Below are 10,362 nucleotides of genomic sequence, written 5' to 3'. Positions count from 1 at the left end.
AACCATTGGGGGTTGATATTGACCACTGGGAAATCCTTCCATAGAAGAACATAAACATTTGGAGCTATCTGCATTTTATGGCATTGAATAACCTCTAATGAGATCTTGTGGGGACCGCCTAACAGGAGGGGAACCCCAGAGTTTGGCATAATATAAATCTCCCCAAAGAGCTGAATTTCAAGACCCTCAAGAGGATGTTTACAAGGAAGTCCTCAGAAGGGTCAAGAGAATGCTCCTCTCTAGCATTGCTAACTTCTTGGCTTATTATTTATTTATTTATTAAATTTATTTGCCATCAACTATCAAAGTGACTCTGGGCGGTTTACACAGTGGTGGGATTCTGCTGGTTTAACAACCAGTTCGGTGATTCAGATTCAGATTTAGTTTATTTGTATGGCGCCCTTCTCCGGGAGGGATCACACACTCCACACGCATGCACAGTTTTAAGAATACTTACCTTCCGCATTACCATTGGGGAGTAACACAGCTGAGCCACGGCAGTCCACTCTGCCACGCAAATCAGCTGAGAAGATATAGGTCAGTATAGCACAGGAGCAGGCAGGCAGGCCCACCTGATCGTCAGAGCTACCGATTCCCCTGAACTGGTCCAAACCAGTAGGATCCCACCTCTGGGCTTACAGTATTAAAATATTACAAATCCTAGCAGATAAATTTAAAAAAAAAATAGAAATCACAGTCAAAATAAAATTACAGTTAAAAGATGGAGAGTAAGGGAACAGGAAGAAGTGGGATTGCCTCTTAATTCATCAACCACCTCTAGTCAGATGCTCCCTCACTGGGCGCCCAAGTCATCTGGCAGAACCAGGTCTTCAGGCTCTCACAGAAGTTCAGAAGGATGGGAGCCAATGTCACCTCTTTTTCTAAATTGACAAAGAAACTTATGAACTGGTTCCTAAAATTCTATTTGATTTCTTTTTTCCTTTTATTGTAAATGTTATAAAGTCATCTTGACATACAGCCATTCAAAGTTACAACACTGAAAAATTTGACTTACAACCGGTTCTCACACAACCAACACAGCATCCCCAAAAGCAAACAAGTATTGAACTTTACAGTCAAAATTGAGTATAATATTTTTTTAAAAAAATAGTTGCATTTCATATTAGACTAGTAGTTATGTGACAATTGTTTTGGTCAGAAATGAATTAATTAATATTAAGATCTCCAGTCTATTATTAATTAGGGAATATATTTAATTATACCTCAATTTTTAACATTTCTCAGATGAAAACAGGGATATAATTGTAACCTGAGTATAAGTATCACTCCCAATTAATATATGAGCCCCTGTTATATATCAGCAAAATTTGTTTATTTTGCAATGCCTAAAGAGTAGATGTGTTTATCTGATTAAAGATTTTTGAAGAAAAAAACTGTCCTGAATTACCAAAATATTTGAATCCAAAGTTCAAAATCCATCTCAGCAGCTGCACCCTGTTGAAAACAAGAAGCTATGAAAAATGACATATTTCCTACATGCACTTACACACACGAGCACAGAAAAATAAAATCTGCATTTATTCCATTTACACGTTGCAACTTTGCATATAAACTTCTCATATGTCAACTTCACTGAGTTCAGCCCAATAGGACTTAACACTCAAGCCCAGAGGACTGTAGCTTTAAAAGCCTCTGAGAAAACACAATTTGAACAAACATCCTCGGGAGGCAAAAAGAACATCAGGGATGGGGAAATAAGGACAGCTGGAGAACATGAAATAGCTGTCCAGAGAAACCAGGAACTGTAATATATCTGCCTATAGCAATGTGAGAAATAGGAGAGAAAAGTCTACAAACTGGTAAAATAAAGAGGCTGATTGGGAATCATGAAAATATGTGATAATAATGGTGGCTTAGTGGGTAATACACTGAGCTTGTCTATCAGAAAGGTTGGCAGTTCAGCTATTTGAATCCTTAGTGCCATGTAACGGAGTGAGCTCCCATTACTTGTTCCAGCTTCTTCTTCCAACCTAGCAGTTCGAAAATGCAAGTAGAAAAATAGGGACCACTTTGCTGGGAAGGTAACAGTGTTCCATGTGCCTTCGGCATTTAGTCATGCCGGCCACATGACCATGGAGATGGCTCTTCAGCTTTGAAATGGAGATGAGCATCGCCCCCTAGAATTGGGAACGACTAGCACATATGTGCGAGGAGAATCTTTACCTTTACCTTATAATTATGTAGTCAATGGGAGTCAAAAACAAAACAAGGTACATAAGCAATGAATCAGTCATATCACCAAATATGGTTTCCTTGCGTCTGACAGGGGTAAAATTTAAAAAAGATAAAACAATCACAATTTAGCTCCTTTAATCAAGGAAGGTCCCCCTTCAGATAAATATCATAAATAGAATCCAATTATAATCTGTTGTTGTTGCTTGTGGGTTTGTTAATTAATACTTTATTGTACATATTGTTAAGCAAGTAAGGAACTTAAACACACACACTGGGGCAGTTTACAAAACTAAATGGAAAAGAGAGGAAAGGGAAAGGAAAAGAGAAAAAGAAGACAGGAAGTTATCCAGGGAACTCTGTCCAGGCCAGTAGCCCCACAAGCCAATTCAATATACCATAGTTCAGACTGGCAACTTGGTCGTTAAGCAAAGTGGTTGTTAAATGAAATGGCGACCATATTTATGAACTTATTTCAGCTTTCCTTTGCTTTACAGACCTGCAAAATCTGTAAAGGCGAGAATGGGTCATAAAGTTAATTTTTTTTATCACTGTCACAATTACAAATGGTTGCTGTCCTAGAAAGTGGCTAAATAGGGATTATCCATAACTTGCAAGCTGTTGTAACTTCTGAAGGGTATCAGCTAGACAAAAAGTGATGTCAGGATTTGAAATTACAGCATCAATACACATATAGTTCTCAGAAGCAAATCGGGAAGGAACTACATAAGGATAAAGAAGCCATAGAGGAGAAGTCAATAACTATTTCTAAGCAGCAGTCAAAGATAATGTATTATAACATATTATAGTCCACCATGCCATCCTGTTAGTTTCATCACTGATAAAATGAGTGGTGCTAGAATTTGGTAGTCATCATTTTAATCTTTGGCTGAGTTAGGACATTTTTAGATTAGAGAACTGAAAAAGAAATGATGTGCCCTAGCAATTCAAGGAGAAAAGTCAGGTTTTATTCCAATTTCTAGAAAAGTTTGAGAGACTTTAAAAATGTTTGAAGTTCGATAGGCCTTGGATTTCCAGCCAAAGCTATAAAATATTCTTGCAGTCAAGAAAACAACCTTTTGTTCTGAGCTTCCGTTTGGTGGCCTTGTGCAAAACAGCTGAAACCAAGATCTATTGTCTCTCCTTAGAGTGAAATGCCAAGAATATCAGCCCATCTTTCCTGACAAATGAATCTGGTCACTGACATTAAATTATTTCCTTAAAAGTTATGTCAGAGACACTTTTTAAAGACATCCCAGTTTTGCTGGGATAGCCCAGGTTTGGGAGATACACCTTTCCAAACCAGGAACATGTTTTTGCTTCCCTGAGTTTGTCCTGGTCAGCCAGCCAGCCACAACAACAGTGTGAGGTTAATGCCTGGCTGGCTGTAGTGCAGGAAATCACTTCTATGTTTGCACCAGTGATTGGATTCACTTACCTTCTCTACTGGTTCACAAATGTGAGCATGTGCTGAATCTGTGCATGCACACCGCCTTCTACATTACGTCGGGGTGGGTGGGCGGAGCCTCCTGCAGCCGTCACTACCGGTTCCCCCAAACTGGAGGGAACCAGCTGAATACCATCTCTGGTTTGCATCTCATTGTAATTGTGCATATGCTTGAATTCAGCTCCATACCTGGGCTACAAAACCACAGATGGCCATTGGATTGCAGGAAAGAGCAAAAACTCTTAACACTTCACCGCCCTCTGGATTTACCTGGAATTTTTGCAACACAGATATGGCAACCCTAAATCTTGAATATTTGAGCTAGAGCAGGCAAGTGTCAGTCTGGGTAACAATAGAAGGCCGCACGCATGCATGGAAGGTGCGCGCACGCACGCTCACTTTTGCGAACCGGTGATAAACGTATGTGAATCCCACCGCTGAAAGAGACAACGCGTAACAAATTGTACCTAATGTAAAGATCCATAGTTGTCATATATGAGAATTCAATTCCCTGTTAATATCACTTCTTTTAATATATGTGTGGTTCTGGACTGCAGGTTCCATAATTCTTTGTCCTCACAGCAACTGCAAGAGTGATCTAACAGCTGGCACCAGTATACCTTCTTCAATGTACCATTTGTTTTACTTGATCAAACCTCGTCTCTCACATTTCTATGTGTGTATTTGCCTGTGCTGCAGGCAGAGAATTCTTTTTCAGAAGCTTAAAAGTTAAGCCAAGCCATTGGTAGAACAAGAAAACAGAGACATCTAGTGGAGGTTAGATGACTTTATAGAATCACTTTGTGTTGATAAAATCCCAGACACCCACTTCTGATTTCTGCAGTTCCTATCTTATATGGAAGGCTTGGAATCATAGAATGTCAGTCTGGAAGGGACATTTGAAGTCAACAGTTCAGTTCTTTGCTCAGTGCAAGAATCTGCACTGACAGGAATGAGTCGACAACAACTCATTGTTTAAGCTGAGGAGGAAGCACAGTGAAGGAAGAGTTTTATAGCATGTTTGGGCCAGTGGTGAAATTCATTTTTTTTTTACTACTGGTTCTGTGGGCGTGGCTCTGTGGGTGTGGCTTGGTGGGCATGGCAGGGGAAGGATACTGCAAAATTCCCATTCCGTTCCCACTCTGGGGCCAGCCAGAGGTGGTATTTGCCAGTTCTCCAAACTACTCAAAATTTCTGCTACTGATTCTCCAGAACCTGTCAGAACCTGCTGAATTTCACACCTGGTTTGGGCTACAAAAATCCAGTTGCCCAATAGAATGGCAGCAAAGAACTACAGAAAACTCCAACTCTTCCCTGCCATCTAATGGTCATCCCAATTTTTATAGCTTTGATATGATAGGATTGATTTTCTGTCGCTTCTTTCTTCTAACCAATCCCTTTACCATCCTTTCTTCCAAGGTCATGTTGTCTCAATTTCAGCAATAGCTAGCTGCGGAGACCATGAGAAGGCAGAAGGGTATATCCAAGTTCATACTCTGTTCTCCTGTTGATACTAGAAAGCTCTTTTGGGGACTGTAGAATTGCAGTCTTAAGCATCTGAACTTGAATAAAAATATAAACCAAAAGTGCCTAAGTTCAAAAGAGTTTCATTAGGTTAATCACAATGTATGAATGGATAAATGCTTTAGGAATTTATGAACCAGTTAACACATGGGAAGAAAGATAGACCTTTTCTGTAGCATGTATAGTCCTCAATTTACATCTATTCATTTAGAAACCATTCAAAGTTACAACGGCACTGAAAAAAAGTGATTTATGACCATTTTTCACATTTATGACCTATGTAGCACCCCCATGGTCACGTGATCAACATTTGAATACTTAGCAACTGGTTCAGATTTGTGATGGTTACAATATTCCGAGGTCATGTGATCACCTTTTGGGACCACCTGACAAGTGAAGCCAATGGGAATGCCAGATTCGCTTAGCAACCATTTTACCAGCTTAACAACTGCAGTAATTTAACTGAGATAAATAATGGGGGCAAAAAAAGCTCATGAGACAAAACTCACATGAAGAAATGTCTCACTGAACAACATAAAATACAACACAAAATTTTGGCTCAATGGTTGTTGTAAGTCAAGGACTACATATACACGATAAAATATCATAATTTTGTACTTATTTATTTTGTCATGTTTATGTGGTGTACCGTATTTTTCAGAGTATAAGATGCACCTTCCCCCCCCCCCCAAAAAAAGATGAAAATCTGGGTGTGTCTTATATACTGAATATAGCATTTTTGGCCTCCCGAAATCCCTCCCCTTTGCAAAAATGGGTGTGTAGAGGGTTTGGGAGGCCTGCAGAGTGCTCCTGGGGGTTGGGGAGTGCAAAAACAAGTGAAAAATGGGCCGGTTTTTGCTTGTTTCCCACCCCCTAGACCCCAGAAGCACTTTGCAGGCCTCTCAAACTTTACATGCCCCATTTTTCACAAAAAAACGAGGCATGCAGAGGGTTTGGGAGGTCTGCAGAGTGCAAAGACTTTTTTTAAAATTTACCTCTTCAAACTCTTGGTACATCTTATACTCTGGTGCATCTTATACATAGAAAAATACAGTATATTGGAGTTGCTAACCCTTTGAGAGCTGTGCTCAATGGAATTTCGTTTTTAATGTATTCCGATTAGTGTACATTCAAAGTGACAATATAGTTATTCTTAGTCTAAGTCTAACATTCAGGTTTACTGCCATATAATAAGTCAGAAAATAAACATATTTGTAACATTTAGACAATGCCCATTATGTCTTTTTCTGATCTGATTTAACCATGGTTTTATGTCTCAATAATGTCCTTTTCTTTCTTCCATTTTAGAAGGGAAAAAAGTCCCTGGACATTCATTTCTAAGTGTGGAGTGACTGCAAATTAGTTTTTTACAAAACTAATTCTTTTTTTTACAAAATCTATGAAGAGTTTCTCAAAGAGATGTTTACTAAAGTTAAACTGCTGTCTTTTGTATTTTCTTTCCAGTTACTTAAAGGCCATTTTTCCTTGCTGCGTATTCACGTGAATGAGGATCTGAGACACTCCTGAGGCACTGGCATTTCTCATGGTGTAAACTGCTTGGACGCCACTGCTCAAGTCTCTTTGAAATCCTTGGATTACGGCATGAGGGGATTTTACCTGCACAGATATGTTGGGCGCCGGGGAAGAAACTGGCAAGCCTTTCACCACCGCACGTATATTAATATTTCGAACCCGTGGTGCTTTGCTCAGTATCAAAATGTCCGAGTTCTCCAAGATCTGCTGCATTTTGTCTTCTGGAAAAGTACATCCTAATTTTAGGTTTTTCCAAACTGTTTGTTCAATGGCAACATCTGGCGGGAAAGGGTATCCATTGACCTGGACAAAAGGCCCTCTTTTCTGACGGTTTTGGTAAGCCCGCCAGGCTGCTTGAATGGTAAAGGCAGCCTCTTGGTACCTTTGCTGCTCTAATGCCAGTGGCAAAGACGTTGAAGGAAACCCTGTCCTGCTGGCTGGAAGGATAGATGCCCTTGCAAAGGGCTCTTTGTGATTCAAAGGGGGAGAGTTCTTGATCACCGTTTTTGGATAGTATTTTGGCTTGTGACTCCGGAGGCAGGTACACTCCCTTTCAACTGGCCTTCCCAAATTTAGACCACGCTGCAGATGGCAGATGGGGTACGTTGGGAAAGAGTGGTTTTGTTTTCTGGGCCTAGTTTTCTTTTCTTCTTCAGCCCAGCCATAGGAGGAACACAATCCCAGAGGCAGCTCCTTTCGGATCAAGTATCCTCTGAATATTGCCTGAATCTTGGTGGCAGCCTTATTCATCCTCTCTATGTTTTGTCTGCCATGAGAACCCTTCCAAGCTGACTGTATGATGGTGGCTGCCTTGTTTTGTTGCCCAGAGTGTTGGCGCGTCTTTCGCTGAGGCCCCAGACCAAAGGCTAGAACTTCATCTATGTTCATATTGCTGGTGCTTTGAACTTTGGATGGATCCTGCCACTGATGAACAAAGCCCAACACTCTTGCAGGGTGATGCTTAACTTTTCTTGAAACCCTGGCCTCTTGGTCTGGCTTACATGAGCATGCTGATGTGGGAAAGTAGGCAGGCGTCTCTCTATCATTCAGGCGCTCAATGGTATGACTTATAGAAACTCTAGCTTTTTTACGGGAAGCATGTTGTTTGGCTCTACTATCCTGAGACAAAACCTTAGGGCCATCACTTAATGAATCCATATTCCAACAAAGCTCTTCTGTCGGTTATATTGATGCTTTCTTTTTTCTTTACTCTAAGGATCCAGGACAAAGAAGCTAAACCATGAGAATTCTCCTCCACCCTTCAAAAGCTGTTTCAATTGGAGAAAGAATAAAAAAAGAATCACTATATTCTCTTCTGTGAAACCAAACTTTTCTATTAACATCAATATTCTCCATCTTGATGAGGTGGCAAGGCTACAAATATTACTGGCTAAACCATTTTGTCATGTAATTAGTAGAAATCTATTTTAATTGATGCAAGACAATTTTAAGCAAAGATGCAGCTAGGGAAAGATGTATTTGATTTGGAGGGGGAAGTACTCTTTTCCCCTTGTCTTATGAAAGTTAATAGAAAATGAAGAAAATCAACCATAAGGATCACAGTGTGCTAAGCTGTGATATATATAGATTTCTGATGAATCCAACCATGATTTATTCAATAAAGCATGCTTAATCAACTCATGAACTAGTATAATGTATGGCCTAGTTTGTTTCACATATCACATTAAGCCAAAATGATCTTAATTTTGGCTTAACATGTTGAGAATTAAACTAAATGTAAACCATGCTGCAGCTCATGTCTTACTAGTAGTGGTGGGATTTAGCCAGTTCGCACCTCTTCAGGAGAACCGGTTTTTAACTTTCTAAGCAGTTTGGAGAACCAGTTGTTGGAAGAAATCTCATTTTGTTTTTTTCCACTTTACAGGGCCAATCCTGTAAGGAAGGCAGGAAGGAAACATTCTGGTGTTGTTTCTAGCCTAATCTTTATTGCCCTGCTTACAGAAACTGCCTCTCCGATTAACCCTTATTACATTGTAAAAGCTAAGCACCTATTGATGTGAGCGACATTGACTTTGCCATGCCCATCGAGTCACATGACCACTGAGCCATCCTACCCAGCTGGTCATTAAGAAAGAGAACCAGTTGTTAAATTATTTGAAACCCACTACTGCTTACTGGGATGTCTAAATGTAGTCCATATGTGAAAGACTAGCATGGCTGTTGATCTAAAAGATGTTTTCTTGTAAGTGAAGAAAAAACAAAAGCTTGTACATGGTGTACAAGGTGTTTTACTTCAGAAAGGTGCTCTGCACTGCAATCAAAACCAAATTCTTCTCATCAAGGCAAAGAGACAATCTGTCTTTGAGGGAGATGGGCAGTACAGTAATGTGAAAAATTGAATAAAAATAAAAATGTTCACCATTCTCTTTCCCATTCCCTACTATCTTTATTTTCATTTGTACTTGATAGTAATGGTAATCTCAATAAAATACAGCTCTAAATTATAAAAGGAAAGCAACCAAAACCATTCATGTTCCCACCAGCTTCAACCAGTATCTGCAGTTGCTGGAGAAGGCTGCAACAGGTAGAATAATGTTTGGGCAGGGGCATCTTCTAGCTATCAAAGACCACTTGGAGCAGGTAAAATAAAACTGCTGCTGCTTAACTTTACTGTTAAATGTGAGAGAGTCACATTCCTTCATGAAGAGCTTGGGAAGGATGCTTCCTTCAAGCCTTCCTTAACACAAAAACCTCTTTCAAAGTTTTGCATATCATAAGCTGTGGGTTTTTTTTTGTTCAATTGAAAATCAAGATATGGAAGAAGAGATGCACAGTAAACAAATGTCAATTAGTTTAGACACTAGGTAGAAACCAGGTCATCATGGGTTCTAGTCCCACCTTAAACATGAAGGCAACAGGGTGACCTTGGATCATTCACTCTCTCTCAGTCCTAGGAAGGAGGCAATAGCAAACCATTTCTGAAAAACCTGATTAAAAAACTGCAGTAGTCAAGGAAATACCGGTTGACATTGATCCATGGTAGAACAATTCCATGGAGGCTCTGATGGTACAATCATTCTTTTCTCAGAGATTCTTACAAAAGATTTGATAAGAAAGGTTCAAGTCCACCTTCAATTACAGAATTTGGAACAGTCATTCTCTTTCAGCGCAATCTATCTCACACGATTGTTGTTGAGGTAAAAAATAATCAGAGAAAGGAGTACTTGAAATACTGCTCCGTCTTAAGAACAAAGTGTAGGATGTACAGTAAATCTCACAAATAAATTTGATTTAAACATTAGGAGTCTATAACCTTCTAACTGCTGGCATGTGTACTTCCTTTTCTACTCAAAGAAGCCAGCAGCATTTGTATTAAATATCTTCAGTATTTTCTTATCAATAAAGAATGGTAATTTGGATAACAGTTTAGATCTTCCATGTTACAATGACATCTAATAAGCTTTACCTTAACCAAATGTCCTCTCAGGAACTCAGTCACATTCACTAACATTAGCCTTTTGTAAGGTAGAAAGGAATTATGACATCATTATATCATCACTGGTTTATACACTTAGGAGACTATATAAGCAGTGTGGGGGAGGAGAATGTGCCAATCTTTTTATAATCATTATTTCAACTTAATTTACTAGGTCTTGTGTGGTAGTCTTAGAACAATAAAATCTTCCCAGTTTAAATTAGTACAC

At 39.4% G+C, this 10,362-nt stretch overlaps 1 protein-coding gene across 1 annotated transcript; it reads right to left on the bottom strand.

The window, feature by feature from the left end:
* Nucleotides 1–6,628: 6,628 nt before the first annotated feature.
* On the bottom strand, nt 6,629–7,855 carry LOC148045495 (uncharacterized). The gene has a single exon (XM_087717022.1). It carries the CDS (start codon nt 7,853–7,855, stop codon nt 6,629–6,631), a length of 1,227 nt encoding a protein of 408 aa, XP_087573148.1.
* Between the last annotated feature and the right edge of the window lie 2,507 nt (nt 7,856–10,362).

The sequence above is a fragment of the Thamnophis sirtalis genome, unplaced genomic scaffold, assembly GCF_051295495.1.
Source record: "Thamnophis sirtalis isolate CommonGarterSnake01/CBP01778 unplaced genomic scaffold, rThaSir2_p1.2 scaffold_5, whole genome shotgun sequence".
Lineage (NCBI taxonomy): Eukaryota > Metazoa > Chordata > Lepidosauria > Squamata > Natricidae > Thamnophis > Thamnophis sirtalis.
Note: the sequence above shows the minus strand (reverse complement) of the source record. Positions and strands in the feature narration are given on the sequence as shown.

What these genes read in the sequence shown, in the direction of transcription:
- LOC148045495 (XM_087717022.1), bottom strand. Translation starts at nt 7,855, where the DNA reads ATGGATTCATTAAGTGATGGCCCTAAGGTTTTGTCTCAGGATAGTAGA.